Consider the following 21,030-nt stretch of genomic DNA (forward strand, 5'->3'; position numbering starts at 1 on the left):
TAGTTCACTAACAACACGATAGGTGGCCATGAAAGCCACGTGGTTTCCAGTGTTAAAAGTTGTCCATTACAGTTTGAAAAAACAGTGATCCAACCCCCCCGTTCCTCCCCAGCCAGCCTTCTGCCCTGGACACCAGCATGGACTCCCAAAATTTCCTGTAGTCTAGTGTGTCGGTAGCATGGCCCAAGCAGGGGGTCACCCCTTTGTGTCTGGTCTGCTTGAGGTTTCTTCCTCAAATCATCAGAGGGAGTTTTTCCTTACCACTGTCACCTGTGTGCTTGCTCTAGGGGTTGGTAAGGTCAGTCCTTACTTGTGTGAATCACCTTGAGGCAGCTTTGTTGTGATTTGGTGCTGTGTAAATGAAATAAATTGAGAACTGTGTCCAATCAATAATGGCAAGCAAACTGAAGTGAATGGTAAGTACAATAGAAAGTGTTGAATCTATGTTATCATAATTCGATCCAGACTATAATACTAGTAAAGGATAGAAATCTCATATGACAAAAAGAAACCAAACACCATCTGCATTCCACTGACAAAGTGTAGTGCTGCCCTCTTTTTTAGGGTCTCCTATTATGGAAATACAGTAACAGAGAGTTTTTGAAGAATTCTGTTCTTGCTTTAAAATAGCTTATCCTTTTGGTACTCACTAATCCTTCTAAGTAGAATCATTTGACAGTCCAGTCAAAAAAATAAAAACCATGTCACGTAGTTGTCCTAAGCATCATTCACTCTTTTTTTCCAGGCTCATCTTTTATATTTGAGAGCAAGCCATGGATGACGATGCAACTGAGTTATGTTTCTTTGCTTGGAAATTAAATTGCCAGGGGAATTTGACAACAGCAGCAGCAGAGAGAATTTGTGCAGATATCATAATTGTTCAGCAGTTAGCGAAATGTGCACAGACACTAGAACAGCAACAGTGATATGTGATGACACTGATGTGTTTCTCCTACTTCTGTACCACTATCAAAGGTCTGAACTAAGCATACCTGTGTACATGGAATCCCCAAGCAAGGGTAGAACTGTGATATCAATCACAGCAGTAGAAAAACTTTCTAAAATTATTGAAGATCTGCTCCCTGTCCATGCGTTATCCGGTTACGACACTGTTGCGCGCTGTTATGAAATTGGGAAGTGTACTGTTGTGGAGAATCTTTGAGCTGGACATGACTTATCAGTAATTGGTAACATTGACTCTCCACTTGACGATATTTTGAGGCAGTCCACTTTCTTCATTTCACTGCTATGGACTTAAGTGATTCTACAGTGGGGTAAAAAAGTATTTAGTCAGCCCCTGATCGTGCAAGAAAATTGTAGCTGTGCACCAGGCTGGGAAGAGTGAATCTACAATAGTCAAGCAGGTTGGTGTGAATAAATCAACAGTGAGAGCAACTGTAAGAAAATGGAAGACATACAAGACCTTTGATAATCTCCCTCGATCTGGGGCTCTACGCAAGATGTCATCCCGTGGGGTCAAAATGATCATGAGAACGGTGAACAGAAATCCCAGAACTACACGGAGGGACCTGATGAATGACCTGCAGAGAGCTGGGACCAAAGTAACAAAGGCTACACACTACGCAGAGACTCCTGCAGTGCCAGGTGTGTCCTCCTGCTTAAGCCAGTACATGTCCAGGTCCTTCTGAAGTTTGCCAGAGAGCATATGGATGATCTAGAAGAGAGTTGGGAGAATATCATTTGGTCAGATGAAACCAAAATAGAACATTTTTGTAAAAACTCAACTCGTCGTGTTTGGAGGAAGAAGAATGCCGAGTTGCATTCCAAGAACACCATATCTACTGTGAAGCATTGGGGGGGCATCATGCTTTGGGGCTGTTTTTATGCAAAAGGGACAGGACGATTGATTCGTGTTAAGGGAACAATGAACGGGGCCGTGTATCGTGAGATTTTAAGCTAAAACCTCTTTCCATCAGTAAGAGCATTGAAAATGCAACGTGGCTGGGTCTTCCAGTATGACAGTGATCCCAAACACACCACTCGGGCAACGAAGGAGTGGCTCCGTAAAAAGCATTTCAAGGTCCTGGAGTGGCCTCGCCAGTCTCCAGACCTCAACCCCATAGAAAATTTGTGGAGGGAGTTGAAAGTCCATGTTGCCCAGCGACAGCCCCAAAACATCACTGCTCTAGAGGAGATCTGCATGGAGGAATGGGCCAAAATACCAACTACAGTGTCTGCAAACCTGGTGAAGACTTACAGGAAACGTTTGACTTCTGTCATTGCCAACAAAGATTAGGTTACAAAGTATTGAGCTGAACTTTTGTTATTGACCAAATACTTATTATCAACCATAATTTACAAATAAATTCTTTAAAAATCCTACATTGTGATTTCCTGGATTTTATTTTCTCATTTTGTCTCTCATAGTTGAAGTGTACCTATGTTGAAAATTACAGATCTCTCTCATCTTTCTAAGTAGGAGAACTTGCACAATCAGGGACTGACTAAATACTTATTTACCCCACTGTATGTGTGAGTTGAGGCTGCATGTTTGGGGTAAGAAAAAGGAAAAGGTCATTTTTTTGTCCCCCAAACTCTGCTCTTTGCCACCTACAACACAAGCATTCATTGAAAATGTGAAGCAGGCACATTTCCAAGCAACGCTTTGGAGAAATTTGGAGTTGAGTGACCTGCCGACCCTGAATGCTGAGGACTTTGGCTGGAAAAAGGACATGGCAAACAAAGCCTTCATTCCTGTTACTACACCTGTAGGTGTCACATGTGCTCCAGACTACATTTTGAACTTGATTTGCTGTGGTTGCAAGACCAAGAACCCTTGCAGTTGGATGCACTCGCTTGTAAATGCTTCCATTAGAGATGAATGAGATGTTTGGTTTTGAATCACATACAATACTCAATATGGGGATTTGTTTCCAAACCTATTCAATTAAAATGTTGTATTGGAAACGGAAGGGTTAAAAGTTTATCCCTTATCCTGAAAGTCAAATGGAAAGTCACAGGAGGCATTCTACTTGCATCGTAAGGGAGCATCAACTTTGACACTTCAATCATGTTTTTCTCTGCAGGATCCAGCAAACAGGTGCTTTATTGTTGAGGAACCCTGTGAATGGACTTGGCCAAGGGGATGTCGGTTTTACACCTAGCTGTGGCAGATCAATGATTGCTTTTGCAAGGTCACGATGGACTACTGGTTTACCTGGATGTTCACGGCTTGGGAAATGAAGCACTTCCATGAAATGGTAAATGGGGCAACACACGGCATCAGCACATGCTTCAAAACCAGACTTGACCTTGTGGCTTGATTAAGGTTATATTATGTCAAGTCTGGAAATGTGTTGCTGCTGCGTGTCACCACATTCACCACATCACAGAACTGCCCCACGTCCAGGATGGCAACCACCCATTCAGACAACAGATACATTCTCATTTCTTTAAAGTAGTCATCTATCTACCATAGCTAGACAAAATGTAGGCATCTACTTGGCCTTCTGCAGCTGCTGGAATCCTCAGCACTGAGGCACATATTTGCTGGATCATGCCCAGAGAAAAGTGCCTCTTGTCCAAAATGTCTTTGAAAATATGAAAATGAAAATAGTCTTTGATGACACTTTGATTTCCCCTAAGTAACGGTCATTTTGACACAAAGTCTTTGCAGTGGTATCCAAAGATCCTCCAAAGAGACCTAGTTTTAAAGACATTCAGTCATTGACTTAAGGCACTGGTTAGTGTCTCACAATTATGGTCATATTAGGTGTCTCTCGGCCTCAAAGGCAGAGGACCCAGAGACATGAGCATTAATGCTGAGATAAGTGTCTCTCCAAGTTCATCAGTTCTGCGGCTTAGAGATGCACTTCTGACAGCCAAGTCCAGGAAGTCCTCGAAAGTCCCGGTGTTAGTTTTGATATAGGACAATCGCAAACTTAGACAGTCTCTATTTCTCACTAAGCTTCTCAAACTATTCATAGTTATATCAGCAAAAATTAAATCGCCCTGTACGGTCATTAGTCTCCAGGTAAGAAATGGAGTGTTTATGATCCATAAAGATATGGAGAAACTAAGATACCATCTCATTCTTTTGTAATACATGTTCTAGATTTTTATGGATAATATTCAGAATGTTGCTTGTAATTAATTTACATGAAATGAAAGGAATTGTGTTGGATTTGTTGAATTTAAAGTGCAAATCAGCCCTTTTCATTTAGTACGAGTTTTTTTTTCCTTGAGAAAATGTAAGCGTTTGAGACGTCTGTGACATTTAGAATGACTAGTTTGTGAAATGCAGTAGTAACTAGGTAAGACAGGTCGGGAGAAGGTGACTGTCACATTGGTAATCCAATAAAAAAAATCCATTAGATGCAGTGTCGCGTCGCCACCTAATGATGACTAATCTCTCCCTTACAATTGCCCTTTTCTCATGTACAATCACTAAAGCAACAACTTCTCATCTTCTCACAAATAAACATGTTCTGCTTCTCTCATCCTCTTATCTGTGACCTGACTCTGGACCTTAACCACAGACCAACCACTGTGGACAGAATCCTGATCACACTTAACTAAGCACCTCCATACAAAGAGCCGCCACCCCCATGTTGCACCTGAGCCAAGCCCCTCCATCATCCTCCATCTTTGGGCTTGACTGGGCTCGTCAGGGGGCAGGTGCCTCGCCTCCCTTCCTTTTGATTGATCCCCTCTCTCTGCCATTTATTCCCTTCGTCTGCCTCTGATACACGTGTCAGAGGCAACACAGCAGCCTGATGGATAGACCTGCTTGTGGATGCCAGTCTGCCTGGTAGGCTACTGATATTACAATCGGCACCTGTGTACCTGCTGCTCACACAAGCCTCTGTTATTCAGTTGAGGTCAAAGACGCGTCAGTCTCAGAATGAAAGATCGATGTCCGGCATATTGGAAATTGGAATTGTAAATGTGTTTGTGTTTGTCAGGAATGTCTGTGCTGCATTGCAGGTGATAACACTGGATTTGCATGCCATAGAATTAGAGTAAATATCCATGAGCTTTATTTAATATCTATTTCTGATCTGACTGATCAGTGACAAAATGTTCATTATGACTTCCCAGAATTATTTATTCACGTTTATATGCTCTCACTGCCTGATGTATATCACCCTATGTAAAAACACTGTATGTGGCTTAGACCAGAATGTTACATTGCTGACTTCTGGTGTTTCCATTGCCATTATAGTTAATGACCCATCCTGTCTGGCTGAAATGGCACATCCATAGGGACACACTGCAGATTACTTACTCATCCAAGACTCCTTTATAGCACACTTGGACTCCACAGAGCTCTACTTGTACACTGCAGCAGAAAGAATGTTGTATAAAATGCAAATCGAATATCATCATACAGTAATTTGAGAAACATTTGTTTGGGTTTATTTGTTACACTATTTCTCAGAAGTGTTTGGGCCAATTTTCACTAAACTGTGTCCATGTAGATTGAGCCCAAAATTCCTTTGAGTTTTTATGTAGCAAAAGTCAAGGTCATTGGGATCAGAGGTCAAAAGTCAAAAACCTTTAATACTATTGGCTCTACATGGAGGATACATGTTGGCATCTCTAAAGAAATATGAACATCCCTTGCTTGCACCATATATTTTCATTGGTTTGTTTAGTGGTTCAAGTTACTGTAAATAATTTCAGGTCAGTAGTTCCAGGAATATAAACTGTTTAAAATGAAGTGAATGTAAAATGAAGTGCTGTGTTAACACAGTTAAACATTAAGTGTCAAATGCTTTCTTTATTGTATTTACTTCCAAGGAAGAAATATAGAATAAGTCATAACGTTTTTAGATTTTAAGAAACTGCTCACCAAAGGTGGTAGATGTTATTAAAGATTGCCTATTTCCACCTAGTGTGCTTGAATCATGAACTCTGCTCTGCAGTGCCTGCACATACAGTGCACCTGTAAAGTATTCACAGCCCTTCACTTTTTCCACATTTTGCTATGTTACAGCTTTATTCCACAATGCAGTGAATTAATTTTTTCCCTCAGAATTCTTTGCAGTACCCCATAATGGCAATGTCAGAAAAGTTTTAATGAGATTTTTGCAAATTTATTAAGAAAGTTAAAAAAAGAGCACTAAGAAATCACCTGTACCTAAGTATTCACAGCCTTTGCCATGATGCTCAAAATTGATCTCAGGTGCATCCTGTTTCCACTGATCATCCTTGAGATGTTTTTACAGCTTAAGACCTCTAAGACAGGATTGACTCAAGGCACACATCTGGGGAAGGATACAGAAACATTTCTGCTGCTTTGAAGGTCCCAATGAGCACAGTGGCTTCTATCATCCATAAATGGAAGAAGCTGAGATCCACAAGGACTCTTCCTAGAGCTGGCTGCTCTTGGAAGAGGCACATGACAGTCCACTCGGAGTTTGCCGTAAGGTATCCGAAGGACTCTCAGACCAAGAAAAACAAAATTTTCTGGTCTGATGAGACAGATTGAACTCCTTGGTGTGAATGCCAGGGGTTATGTTGGGAGGAAACCAGGTACCATCCAAGTGAAGCATGGTGATGGCAGCATCATGCTGTGGAGATGTTTTTCAGCAGCAGGAACTGGGAGACTAGTCAGGATTGAGGGAAAGATGAATGCGGCAATGTACAGAGACATCCTGGATGAAAACCTGCTCTTGACCTCAGACTGGGGCAACGGTTCATCTTTCAGCAGGAAAATTATCCTAAGCACACAACCAAGATATCAAAGGAGTGGCTTCAGGGCAACTTTGTGAATGTCCTTAAGTACCTCCAGCCAGAGCCCAAACCTGAATCTGATTGAACATTTCTGGAGGGATCTGAAAATGGCTGTGCATTGATGCTCCCCATCCAACCTGATGGAGCTTGAGAGGTGCTGCAAAGAGGAATGGACAAAACTGCCCAAAGATAGGTGTGCCAAGCTTGTGGCATCATATTCAAGAAGACCTGAGGATGTAATTGCTGCCAAAGGTGTATCAACAAAGTTTTGAGCAAAGGGTGAATACTTAAGTACATGTGATTTCTCAGTTGTTTTATTTAAAAAAAAAAATGCAAAAGTAAAAAAAAAAAAACAAAGCTTTTTTCATGTTGTCATTGTGGGGTGTTGTAAGTAGAATTTTGAGGGAAAAAAATTAATTCACTCCATTTTGGAAAAAGGGTGTAACATAATGAAAAAAGTGAAGTACTGTGAATACTTTCTGGATTCACTGTAGATTGTAGATCTTTGCTAGCTGTCCTTTGAGAATGCAAAAAACAACTTTGTGAAGAGAAAACGAGCCAGAATTGCGTTTCCCAACACTGCAGCTTTTGGTTGGATTTCTGCTCTGGGGTTCCATTGGGTAATAGGATAGGTGGTCATGCCTACTCAGCTGGGTGAATCACAGACAGTGTTTGTTGCTGAACGTCATGTTGCATAGCCACGCAAAGATTTTCTGCAAATTCTTTTAAAAACAGAATGGACAAGCTCCAGGAATTGGTACAGTTTTGCAATCTGCTAATTGCTCACAGTATTTTGACCAATGCAGTCTCCTCAACCAAGCTTTCATCTAATGGCATCATCATGACAACTACGTGTAATACATATGAGTGTGCTAGTCTTTCTTGCCTTAAGACTAAAATCCATCCATTACATATTGCACAAGGATCTCATGTTTTCAACCACATCTGTTGTTTTGTTTGACAATACACTCACTCCAAACCATATGGGTTGATTTTTATGAAACTTTGTCGAGAGGTCAGGAAAGGACGAAGGAACAGTCTGTTAAATTTAAACATAGATCCAGCTCTAATCATGGTTGAAAAGCCAGTTACTTGGTTGATGTAGAATGCACTCTGAGTGCCCTTCTAGTTTGTATGTTCATCGCTGTACAAACAACTTAATGTGCAATTAAACGGACACAGTTTTACTTAATTCCTCTGATCAGCCTGTCGCTCAATTAAGTTAACATTTAAATTGTGCACAATCTGTCCGTTATGTAAGACATATTCTGGCCCTCTGCTTTTCTTGAGCATGCTTTCAGTCATTCAACTCCAAATTACCCAAGAAGGGTGTACTTTTCACCCCACACCCACTTAAGCTTGTGACAATAGCAGGATTAGAAAAGAATTTACTTCCACGAAGCCTCACACTGACCCCCCCAACATCGCTTATCCATCTCTAAATGGCAAAATAGGATGATTGAAGGAAAGCGGGGAGAATGCGATAGAAGCTGGTCAGCGATCTTAACCTGTGTGATGTTTGCTATGGCAGCTTATAGGGAAGCAGTGGCTGCATTGTGTCCCAAACTGATCTCATTCTTCAGTGGTGGCTCTGGTCTGTCTGCTCGATTTAGTCAAAATTTTTGAAAAGCACATGCATTCTTTTTATGCTTTCGTGATGACGAGCAACTGTGTACAGATGAGCTTGGCCAATAAAGAGGGAATTTAAGCTCTTACAATCCTAACAGGTGCCCAAAAATCATGCTGTTGGTGCATTGAGGAGCTTTGTTTTTATGACGGGTATTTGTCCCCATAGTATAGTATGTCTAATCACAAATTAGTATGAACATTATGCATGGTATCAACTTTCTTGGTAGATAAAAAAGATAAAAATGCATGATTTTAGTGTGAAAGTACCAGCTGTGTTTCTCTCATCCTTTTATTTTTGCAGCCTTATTTATGGGGATGTTCATTCTCCCCCTTACAAAAGATACAGTACATAGCCATATATGATTCAAGAATGATGACTTTAAATTATGGATTATGTGATTCTTTCTTAAATGTTGGCATTCAATTTCCATGATAAATTAGGGTAAGCCAAAAGTGAAAATTCATTACCTTTAAAGTCATATTTTATGAAAAACCCGGGGACCTGATTTCAGACCAGTCAGCATGCAGGTTAGCACACCAAAGTATCATGTTTAAGCAATATTGAATTATGTCTTTCAGGTCCTTTTTTGAGGACCTCACGCTGATCAGGGTGCCCAAATGTTTGATGTTTAATGAGTTAATACACTAAATTCTTCACTTCTGCAGTAATTAACCTTGTGACCACATGTTGCATTTCCTTAAATCCACTTAAGATTTTTTTTTTCACCCCCCACCAAAGGGGTGAAGGAGAAAAGGCTAACCTGTTAGCAAACAGTAAAAAGGGCCAAAAAAGGGCTTAATCCCTATTAGGCTAAATTCTGACTAAGTGGCCCCAAAAGATCCTTTCAGGGTGGACTTTCTTTAGGGATTGCAAACTGCTGGGTAAGGTATTAGACTGAATGCTTTGAGCTTTTAGGCTGCAAAATCTTGGTCTCTGTGCAAGCTGGGCTTGTTTATTTTGCTTTAATTCTTTCACACTCCAGTGCAGCTCCTTAGTTGTGTTTATTTTTTTATGACCTTGTAGTTTGTTTTACTTCCCTCGAGGCAACTAGACCTTTATGTGTGACCCCTGATTATGTCTTGAATTAGTTACATGATGGTGGAACATTTGTGGCCATCAATCATTGGTTGACACAGATGGTCTTAAATACTTAAACTGAAGCTCCTGTTGTCAACTCATCCATTGTTAGCATGCAAACGTTTGTCTGGTACTGTATATAAACTCTTTATACTTTTCTGTTAGGTAAAGGCGTTGAGACTGGTGTTTTTTGTCAACAAGGGGTTAATATAATACTTTGGTGTGTTAACCTGCATGCTTATTGGTCTGAAATCAGGTTGCACACTTTTATGGCTATAATATTTTAATATTTTCCCTCATGCCCACATGGTCTGCGCAAATCGTCATCTGCGTATAACTAATCAGTGAAGGTGACTTGTCAAGTTGAATAAAGAACACCTCTACAAGGTCGCAGAGGGTATAAAAGAACTGCTGGTGTGTGAAAGTATAGTCATATGGCTCCACTGTCTTGGGGTCATATGATTCAAAGATCTTACTTTGAGGGAACAATGTTTTCCTCTTGACTGCATTGCGCCGCCCCCCCATTGCCATGACCAAGCACTTGACCCTACCAATTTTCTTTCTTGTTGTGATCCTCTGCCTTTGACCCCTCGATACTGTAATATAGTTTTTAATGGTACCTAATATCTGTTTTAAGGTCTTTCTTTATCTTTTTGTAGTGCATACATCCATTTCTGTTCTTCCTCCTTTTGCTTGTTGTCTGTCTGTTACTTAGTCTCGAAAGCAAAATCTGTCTTAATTGCCTCGCGATGGCTCCAGGAGGCTTTGTGTCAATGGTGATGAAGGTTCTGTTTGGTCCAGAGGCACAGGCAGCCAACAGCCCCTTGTTAGTGTGTTGGGGCCATTTAGTTGCTCGTTAGTCCGATGAACTCATTTACTGATGGGGGGTGACAAGGCCTCATTTTCTAGTGCAGAACAGAAGATTTGGGGGGGGGGGGGGGGGGCGTTAAGGCAAGAAGGAGGATGTGAGAAAGAATATGTGTACATGAGAGTAGGAGTCAGGAAAACCAATTCAAAGCTATCGCCTATAACTAAAACAAATCTTCATAAAATCTAAAAATCTCAGTTCTTAAGTAATTTCCTTTTTTCTATTTTTATATGATATGAGAATTGATTTTTAAAGTCCACTATTGATATAATTCAACTATGTATAAATGGTCACTATTGATATAATTCAACTATGTATAAATGAGGTGGAAGTAAGTAAGGAAATAGGCAGTTTCATTTGGCAGAGGGCACAGTGTATGATTTAGGTTCCAGCTCTTTCAAACAAATAAAAGAAAGAAAAAAAGTTGGACCGTGACAGATTTAAAAATCAAATTGACCACTGATGAATATATTCTTTCGGGAGTGGCAGGCAGAGAGTGACCAAATTAAGGCTGACCTGTACCGACTATCGGCGAGCTAAACACGGGCTGGACTAAGGCAGGTGGGGAGTCTCACTGATTGAACCAACCTCCATATATGTGGCACATTTGGTGCAAATCAGAGAGAAAAATCATAACACAAACCCTTTAATGGCAGTTCTGGCTTTGACCGTCATTCTCATATCAGGTTGGGTAGAAACTGACCCAAGCACAACAGTGGAGTAGAGAAACAAACAAATGTTTCTCAAATTATAGTGATGATTCCAACCTTGTGATAGATCTTGTTTTTATCCCTTTTTGTTTACATGCTCATCCTATGTTGTCATAAAGATCTTGTGAGGATAAAAGTCAGAATTTTGACCGGCTTCTGCCAGTTAGCAGAGGCACTGCTGCTACTCATTGGTCCACCAGTGAGGTATATGCTCCCTCTTTGTGCACCTCCTCTGTCGTGTACATGTAAAAGAGTACAGATATGTGGAGGGTGACTGAGTGGTAGGCAGGCAGATGGCTTTTGGGAAATGAAACGCAATAAGCAACTCTACATGCTGATAAGTCCACAGGTTTTTCTGAATGCTATCAAGTTCTCCCAGTACTGCGTGTCCCTCGTCTCTGTTTTGATGTTGATGGATCACCTCTCTTCCACCCGCTCATTAATTTCATCACCTTATCTCCCACACCACTTCATTTGACCAAAAGGTAATAATAAATCCCTCATCCATTATCCTTTAACTGAGGCAGCCATGTGGAAATACTTAATAACAGGCAACAAATTGAACTTCAATCATCTCATTTTCCTTCAAGTGTGCACAGCACATTAAACTAAATGGCCAAATATGCATACGCCGCTTGCTCTTTCCTCCCATTTTTTTTATGTACATTTGTAAACACTTCCCTAACAAGCAAGTCCTCCTGTGGTTTAATTTGGAGTTTTGATATTTTTTGAATGAATGATTTCCTTTATTGAGCCCATTAGCTCAAAACACTCTTCAGCTGACCCAGCAGTGAAGACAGCCTGATAGTCGGTATGTTGGGCCGCCATCACTATCTTAATTCAGTGCACTTTCAGTTAAATTTGATCAGTATCACCTTGGTTGTTTCGACTTTTCTACTGTCTCCAAAGGGGACTGGATTGTGGTTTTTGTGGGATGGGTGATGGGGAGGTTTCAGTGGTGAACGCTGCCTGCAGGTTTCATTGGTGACAATATTCATTTACGAGTATTTATTTATTTTTCCCGTGTGTGTGGTTACACACCGTAGCCACAGTCACCCGGTCCCTCTTCATGTGTCCCTCTTTATTCCGCCGCCTTTTGGGTATCTGACAAAGACAAACGACAGTGCTTCAGAAATGAGCAGCAGCCCGACACACAAACAGGTTTGAAAGAGGAGGGAGGAAGCGATGGAGAGGGAGCCCCGGAGAGAAGCAGTCGCAATCAAGATTTGCTCCTTTTTTCTTTTCTTTTTTTTTTCTTTTTTCTTTTTTTTTTTGTGGTTGGGTGTGTTCTCTCGCGTGACGCTTTGAAATTGATCTCCAAGAGAAGCGGACCAGGATCCATGGATATTATTCAGTTTAAAATGAACATGAATAAAACTACTTTATGCTCAGGTTATCTGTTTTACGAGTAGAGCTGCTGAAGCACGGAATGCTCCCGTTCCTTAATCTTTTATTTTCTCATAACATTTTAAATCAAATTTTAATGTTCTGATTATAGAACTTTAAATATGATTTAAGATCAGGTTATGAATTAATTTTTCTTACTGGTGCTACCTCCTTACTATCTTTCCAAACTGATCCTGTTCCACTGGGAAGCTGGTGTTTGGAGTTTAAACCTCTCAACAAAAGTGAAGCTTGTAGGTGCTTTGAACTAAATGAACTGTTTGCTTCAGAAAATGATTCCTATTTTTAAAACACCAAAAAAAAAAAAAAAAAAGACGAAAAAACTAAATGAAAGAATTGGATCAGATAATGATTTAACTGCTTTAAAATGTATGAAACTGGTAAATGAAGCAGTTGACAAGTTTCAAGTTCCTATTTTGAAGCAGTGAGACATTTATGGAACAGAGTTCTTAAAATATATATATTTCAAAACATTTAATAGTTTTCAGAATCGAAAAATCCCCACTGTCCACTAGATGTCCACATTGTTATTTTGAGCTTTCTTTCTTTCCTTCTTTCTTTCTTTTTTTTTTTTGTAACACTGAATCGTTTTCAGAAACAATTTAGTGCTTTGAGTGTTGTGCAACAGTAAATCATTATCTGAAGCAAATAGTCACATAGCATTTTGAACCTTCTGCACCAGCAAATCAATTTCTGCAATTACAGTTAAAGATATTACAAATACAGTTTGAAAAATCTCAAATGGTAAACAAAATAGGTGTAGACATTGGAGTTGTTTTGTCAACAGGGTTTTTTAAAATTTATTTGTTAATGGTTCAGAAAATGATTAATTGTGCTGAAACATTAAAACATTGAATGATTAAACTGGTTGTGGGATTTTTTTCACTGCTTTAAAGCGGTTGAGAAAGAAGATGAAAACTTTCCTTTGCAGGGGATGAAATATTATCCCCTACAAAACACTCACAACCCTAAATGAAACCATTGCTCCAGAAAATTTTTCTTAGAAATCAATTGCTATTACAAAGCACTTGAGATTGAATAAACCAATTGCTTCAGCGAATGATTTCCTGTTTGAAAACACTGAATGAACCAGCTGCTTCAGGAAACAGTTTAGTGGTCTGATAAACTGAAAGCACTGATGTGACGTCGAGTGCAGTGGTTCTTCACTCTGCTTGTCTCCAAGTACTACATTCTTTTGATTTTTCTCCGTTCTACTCAAACCTGATTAGTAAAATCAGCCATAGGAGGTGGCTGAGCAGTGGTTCACCCCTGGTTGGGCTTGTTATATGTGGGTGGACCAGGATGATTTGGAGAAGCAGGATTGCAAACCACTGAGCTGGTCGACAGTAGGACGCGCTTCAAAATAAATTCCTTGCTACGCCCCTGGGTACAGCAATAATTCCAGCTCGGACAATAACTCCCCTGCTGCTATAATTTGTCCAGACGTGGTCAGAACAGCTCGGGCATTACAGCTCGGATAGTTTGTCACGCTGCGTGTCACCCAGTCAGCTCCTTTTATCTGCAAGGGAAAAGGTGCTGCTGATACGGACGATGATTTTGAGACCGTAGAGTGCTATTTACTGCGTTCCAGGAGATTCATTGGTCCAGAGAAGAATATGATATCTGGCTGCCTCCACTAATGTCTGCTCTATCTGTGGGATCACAGACTGCAACTTCATCAGTTTGTCCTTGAGCATCTTTGTGACATCTGTCTTGAGGACTGTGCTGTGTGTGTACTCTGTGGGATGAAATGAGTCACCCGCTTTCTTTTGAGGGTGAAAGATTACTCTTCACACTCGCGGAAATAAGGATGTCATTATTCATGGTTATACAGTGAAGTTTTTTGGGAAATTAAATGGTCAAAATCATGTTTAAAGAAGAAGGGACTCTCAGAGACCACAACATCTATATCTTACATGTTTGACACCTGTTTGGTTTTGGAGAGAGGTGATCAAATGTCAGTGCCACACAGCACCATATACTATGGAAAAATTAATCATGTTACCCTTGACCAAGCCCCAACCTCCTGCGCTGAAAAATGAAATTGATGCAGAAGTGGTAAATCTTGTACGAGGTCTGTGAGAAAAGAAACTGACCTTTTTATTTTTTTCAACAACTATATGGATTTCTTTTCTCACAGACCTCGTATTTCCTTGAATAGCCTTTTGAGGAAGTCTCCAAAATTAAGTCAGCCCCCATAGATTCCCATGTAAAAAAAATGGCCAACTTTACAGCAGAAATAAACATGTTTGCAGCCTGGCACAAAAAAAAGGTTTTGGCCTCTATAGTAAGTTTCCCCATTCATGACAACTCTGTGGAAGGTGAATATGTCAATACATAAGCCAAAACAACACAAAAAAATAAGCAATAGTCAGACACTTAAACCAGAGTTGGCCTGTTCGCTGTAGCTTTGCTTATTTGGAAACTGCAAGATGGATGGTGTGTTTGGGTTTCATTCCTCTTGCCCAGGTCATGCCACTCTTGCCCACATTCCACCTGTTTACCCATTTATTGGGACCCACCTTATTTGGGCTTCAATCCCTCTCGCCACAAAACCTATAGGTGACATCACAGAGGGTTTGACCAGTACATCTGCAGTCTATATCCTTGACTAACATACCACTCTTCCACCATATTTAATTAATTTTGGCTCAAACTGTTTGTGTTAAAGATATACAACCTTGAGTTTGACCTTTCAAAATCACTCATGGTCAGTGGTCATGTGCACAATAGAAAGGTGACATATGACTTTATTTTCATGCTTAAATAGTATCTGTAGGTGTAGCTGCAACCAGAATAACCATTCTAATGTTGTTGTAATTAAAGGCCTTATAGTTTGACCTTGGCCTGTGTCCTTGACTTTTAACAGATTGTCATTCCATCAGGTATGGTCCAAATCAGATGAAACACGAGGCCAACAACCACACAACCCCATGCACTATTGCTGCATGCGAGTGTAAAAATCAATTTGCAAGTATAAGTACAATGATCAGGTTATCAGCATGTTAAACTGCCACCCAGACAAAATGTTCACTCATAAACAGAAAGCAGACTTTCTTTAAAGTTACCGATCCAACAAATATTGAAAAATTAAATATGAAATAATGTAAGCATCCATTTTTATACTTCTTATGGGATACAAACACTGTTTGAATGTAGAAAATTAAAAGGCATGTAAATTGACAGGTTTAATTCAAATATCTTATTTACTTAAATTTTACATGTTACAACTTGAAATCTGCAGGATTTATGCTGTCTTGCATTATAAAAAATTGCAGTGTAACCAAAACATTATTGGCTTGATGTGGGTGAGGTTACTTCTTGCAAAGATATTGAGTTCATGTGGGAGCTGTAGTATGTTTCTCAGGAGGTTGGCTGCAAAATGACAGCAACTGGTATGGTCACCTCGTGCCCCGTTACAGGAGATAGTAAGCTGGAGGATGCCGCCTCAGCCAGCTCCTCTGAGCCACTAATCCACATTTAATTGAACTCTAGAGACTTTGAAGTGAGTCTGCGATGCGGGCAGGTTCTTATTCCTCTGGGAGAAAGGGAGAGAAAGATGCTGTCCTCCACTAAAGGCCTCAGCTGGCCCCCTCTGCTGTCCTCTGCCTTTTAATGAGCTCCCTCAACTTAACCCTAGGCGTAGCTTGCTAACGTGAATTTGAATATTTTTGATTAACAACACACTCCGTGAACCGTGCTGAGACAACAAAGTCTCTTTACCTTCCTGCCGTATCTCCGTGCAACCCGCTGTCACTAACCACTTTTGAAACTAAAAGGAGACACTGAGAGACGAGCCGAGCTAACAAAGCAGTGCTAAGTAGGTTAGCGACAAATCTAAATGCTGAATTAGTAGAAGTGTGAAACACAAGGGCAGGGCCATGCATCTGGGTCTGTCAGGCGCCGTGACAGCCATCAGGACAAGTCACTCTGACAGCCACAGCAGTCTCCATGGAGACAGATTACGCTTAGCTCACCGAGGCGATTTTAAATCTGGAGCTACCTAACATAATATTGTTTGACCTCTGTGTCACAAACCTCCATGGATATACATAAAATACTCTAATCAGATGGCTTGCATAAAATAGGCTGTTAACCTCTTCCTTGACTTATTCAGGCACTTCAGACCATTACTATACATCAAAGTTGTACTTTTTTTCTTTCTTACATGCTGTACATTGAATGCTTCAGTTGTATATTTGTAAAACAGATTGGCTTTTAGTGAACTAAACATTCCCTTCACTCCTTCCAATAGTGCCCATTCTCTTGTTGAACGAATCTGTATTTCATTGCTGCTGATCAATATAAGACATTAATCGTGCTGTTCAGGATGGCGTGCCATCAGTGTGTGAAAAATGAGCCGCTCCCCCACCCGTATCTACATGGGAGTGGGCCCCCATGATACAGTAGCACAAAACAGACATACTTACTCCACCTTTCGCATTCTGCAATGTGCCTGGAAGACCAAAGAAAACAAAAGAGGAATCAGTGGTTGCTCCCCTATACACCATCTACTGGTTACCTAGTGTAGGTTAACAAGTTGAGGACCCTCATTTTTGTGAAGTGGAGGATCACACATGTTGCTTATCACAATAGAACGCTAAGCAGGATGAATCCCCATCGACAAAGAAGCGACAACATGAAGGTAAACAAAATTGTGGCCGTGACAGCATAATACAATCTGCAACCTCACCACTACTGTAAATAATAGTAAGTCCTACACAGTGCAGCTGTTAAAAACCAAACACACAATAGAAATTGTATTCTTTATTCCATTCGGCATCATGGTGTTACTCGTGGTTTTTCAATTGCCTCCTCATAAGATGGTTCCTGGTTTGGGGTCACCCATGCCCCACCCTCCTTAAACATCTGGAGTCCTTCAGAAAGGATATTCGGCATGAATCCTATGCCAGCAAAATGAGAGAAGACAAAACTATTTTTTTGTTCTTATTTCATTTGAATCTACCTCATAATTTGACTTTTTGCTTCTGTCTTTTCTAGATTTTAGCCTACACAGAGGGTCTTCATGGAAAGTGGTTGTTTGCAGAGATCCGTGCTGTCATTACCAGACGATATCTACTGCAAAATACTGCTCTGGAAATCTTCATGGCCAACAGAAGTAAGACACTTATCAATACCTATAGGATGTGTGTACAGAGAAAACCACTGGAGATATATTTGATAACAGTATCATCTACAAAACCAGGTTTAGATTCAAACCTAACACTGTTATTTATCTTTCATTATAGCATAACATGTTCATTTAAATTAAGGTGTAATTTTCCATCATGTAGTGATGTGTATTACCTTGCTCAAATGTTTTTTAAATATTACTCCTTTAATGCAAATGTTTCACTCATTGTCTACAGCGGCAGTAATGTTCAACTTCCCAGATGCTTCTGCTGTCAAGAAGGTGGTCCACAGTCTTCCCTGTGTTGGGGTGGGAACCAGTTTTGGCCTTCCACAAACCAGGTTAGACACACAATTTCATGCACAATTAAATGGACAAAAGTAATACTGACCAATGAATGCTGTGATCACCTCTACCAGCCAAAGTGTGTGTTTTATGTTCTATGAAAGGATGTGGTGCCCCTGCATTGTGCGCACTGCATTTAATGAGTATGCCATAATGGATGCTTAAAATACAAAGGAGAAAATCAAAATCAGAAGACGTGTCCATCGCCATTGTTCAGTTGGAGGCAGTTTCTACAAGGGCACTCAGAACACATATTTTTGTTTGCAGATTAATAACCACGACTGCCACCACCAGGGATCTATAGATCTTCATGATGTAATAAGGCAGATTAATGGGAAAAAGGGAAACATCCAAATCTCCCAACATCATTTTACTGTAATACCCCATTACCTTTTGAAATATCTTGTCTGTAGTCAAACAAAGATAAAGATGGGGCAATCTCATAGGCTCTGATCTGTTTTGATCTACATCTGATCTTTTGTACACTTACATTAGAAGTCTGAGCTTGTTGCTGTCTGGTAAATGATCACTTTCAAATGACATGAGGGTTCAGAAAACACATTATATATCCTCGCATGATTAAAACTGAATGTTCGCCATCCCTGTATTCATGCTGTGCAGTGTTTTGTCACCAATTTGTGCAGCCCTTTCAGTATAATTGGCTTCACACAAACATAGTCCAGTTCATTTATTTATTTCAATCAATGTGTGAAAAAAGCTGCTTCCTGTAGGCCTGCAGGGCAAAAACTGTCCCCTCCAGTGTGTGTGTGCATGTAAAGCTGCCACCACCACTCCCTTTTTATAAGGTTTCTACAAGTTACATTTAAAATACTTTAACGTCTTTGTCACAAACTGTCAAATGCGGTTTAGAAAATTGTTTGCATCCATTTCTGAATGCAAAGTCAAACAAGAGCAATCAGAGATTGCGTTTGTTTGCAAATAAATTGCAAATAAATAAATGCAGGTAATTTTATTACTTCCTTGGCAGATGTAAAAAATTGATTAACTCAGTGTTTGAAATTAAGCCTTTGTTTGTTTTCAGGTTGTCAAATTTGTGTGCAATAATTTAAGTATGAAAATGAGTTGCTATTTTAGAATGTTTCTTCATCTTTATAATCTTAGTTGTGTTGCTTGGGGCAGCACAGCAGGTTGTGGTTCCATCAGTGATGTATGTGGAGCCCAACGTAGAGTTTGGAGGACACCCTCATGTGTGAAGAGGACTTACAATGTAACTGCCATTAAGTAGGCAGAAAGTTTTATTGGTGCAGAAATGTGCTCTCTCTCTCTTACAGACCCGTTTCACTGTATCTCGCTTCTCCATTGCCCTCGCTCTTTTATTTTGCGGATAAATTCACACAAACTCCTGATGGCTGGATTTAAGTTATTTGAGTTTTACAATACAACCTCAGTCAGAAAACAACATGCAAAGATACCACTCCTTTCAAAAGGTACACTTTTTTGTCGTTCTGTTCATTATGGAAGTAATTTTTGTTAATCTGCATGTTGAAGAAGGTGGGCCATTCACATTGTGTTATTTGACAAAAGGTGATTGTGTCTTACATACAGGCCTGTGTCAAGTGGGAATGTGTAGTGTGTGTGTGTGTGTGTGTGTGTGTGTGTGTGCCTGAATCGGACACCTTGGTAGAGTTGTCACCAGTTGTATAGCTCTGTGGTGGAGTGACGCAGAGAGATTTTCTTAAAAAGAATATGAAATTTCAGAGTTTCCAAGCTGGCACATGGGAACCTCGAGCCTTGACTTGATTTGATCTGTCTTCTTGTATTAAAATCAGGGCTTTGAACCAGAATTTTTTCCCAACTGGTTCGTTCCAAACGCAAACAGTATTTTAATATTTCCGTTTTTGGGTTCCACCCCAAAATTGACATACTCGTACTGGTTAGGACAAAAACATATCATTCCTGATCCAGTTAATAACATTCCATGTCAGCTGTGGAACACTGAAAACACTGTATATGCCAGTCCTGTATGTGGCGCTGTAACACTCCCACAAAAAACAGAGAAGAAAATGGAGCGTACTGTAGCAGGCAGCAGAAGCTAAAACTTTTCAAAAGGGGACACTGAGTAAAACAAAGCCTTTTAAGAGAAGGAGGGTCCACGCTGAAATAGAAATCATTGTATACTTGAAGTGAAGCAGTGTGTTTCTTGTATTTTTAGAAGACACAACTCTGCTCTCTGCCTCACAAAGAAGCCTGTGCAAACCCACTGCTGCCCTTTGATTGGCTCAGCAGCAAAAGCTACAGTCCTTACGCAATCATAACCATAACAAGGCTGTGCTACGTATGAATGTTAGTAAAATGTCTACCTACAAATAGCCACTTCCTAAAACCATCAGCCGGCTGCCGCGTGAATAGTCACTCCCACGTAGAGCAGAGAGCAGGCAGCGGACAAAACTATTTAAAAAAAAAAACAAAACAAACACACTGCTTTGCTTTAAATGTGCAGTAAGTTATTTCAGATGATCAGCATAGACTGTCTTTCTCCTAAAATATTTTATTTCACTCTGTGTTGCGTTGGAAAGCTGTATCTTTTGTGCTAATTTGATTAGCGCATGGCTTACATGGCCTGTGTACATGGTCTAATCTTCTTCTGTTTGTTTTTCTGGAGATGTTGCAGTGCCACACTCAGGCCTGGCATATGTACTACAACATTAAAAGAAGCTTCGAGGCACAGAATTTGCCACGAACATTTTTTGTAATCGAATTATTCGAGTTACTCGACTAATCGTTTCAGCCCTTCCTCCACTAACTGTTTGGGTGTAGCGCATTAATGGAGTCTGACGTCCTCACCGAGTCATTGTAACCAGAAATCTTTTCAAGAACGAAATAAATAATGGTATTAACCGGTTACCATTATTTTAAATAAACAGTTCTGTTCTGGAACATTAAATATCATAAAGTATCTGGTTTTGGTTCTAGCAAAAAGCCAAAGTTTCTGGCTTTCGTTTTTGTTCCACGAACCGATTCAAAGTCTTGATTAAAATCTTTTTTGTTCCATTCCATTCAGTAATAGGTCTGTGTGAAGATGCAGGCAGATGTGCACGCTTTGTACAACACACGGTGTGTTTGTGTCTGGTTCATTAATCAAACTAGTTTGCTGTCCGAGGACACTTTGCCTCTTTGATATGAGAACAGTGTGCAGGGGTCATCC

The 21,030-nt window shown here is 40.2% G+C and overlaps 1 protein-coding gene across 9 annotated transcripts in view; it reads left to right on the forward strand.

Annotated features, from left to right (window-relative positions):
* lrba (LPS responsive beige-like anchor protein) overlaps positions 1 to 21,030 on the forward strand; it is a 395,517-nt gene that overhangs the window by 246,079 nt on the left and 128,408 nt on the right. For all 9 annotated transcript variants that reach the window (XM_034188370.1, XM_034188371.1, XM_034188368.1 and 6 more), the window contains 2 exons: positions 17,390 to 17,507; positions 17,758 to 17,860. In XM_034188370.1, the coding sequence (XP_034044261.1) occupies positions 17,390 to 17,507; positions 17,758 to 17,860 (221 nt within the window). The remainder of the gene's footprint in view (positions 1 to 17,389; positions 17,508 to 17,757; positions 17,861 to 21,030) is intronic.

The sequence above is a fragment of the Thalassophryne amazonica genome, chromosome 15 (genome assembly GCF_902500255.1).
Source record: "Thalassophryne amazonica chromosome 15, fThaAma1.1, whole genome shotgun sequence".
NCBI lineage: Eukaryota > Metazoa > Chordata > Actinopteri > Batrachoidiformes > Batrachoididae > Thalassophryne > Thalassophryne amazonica.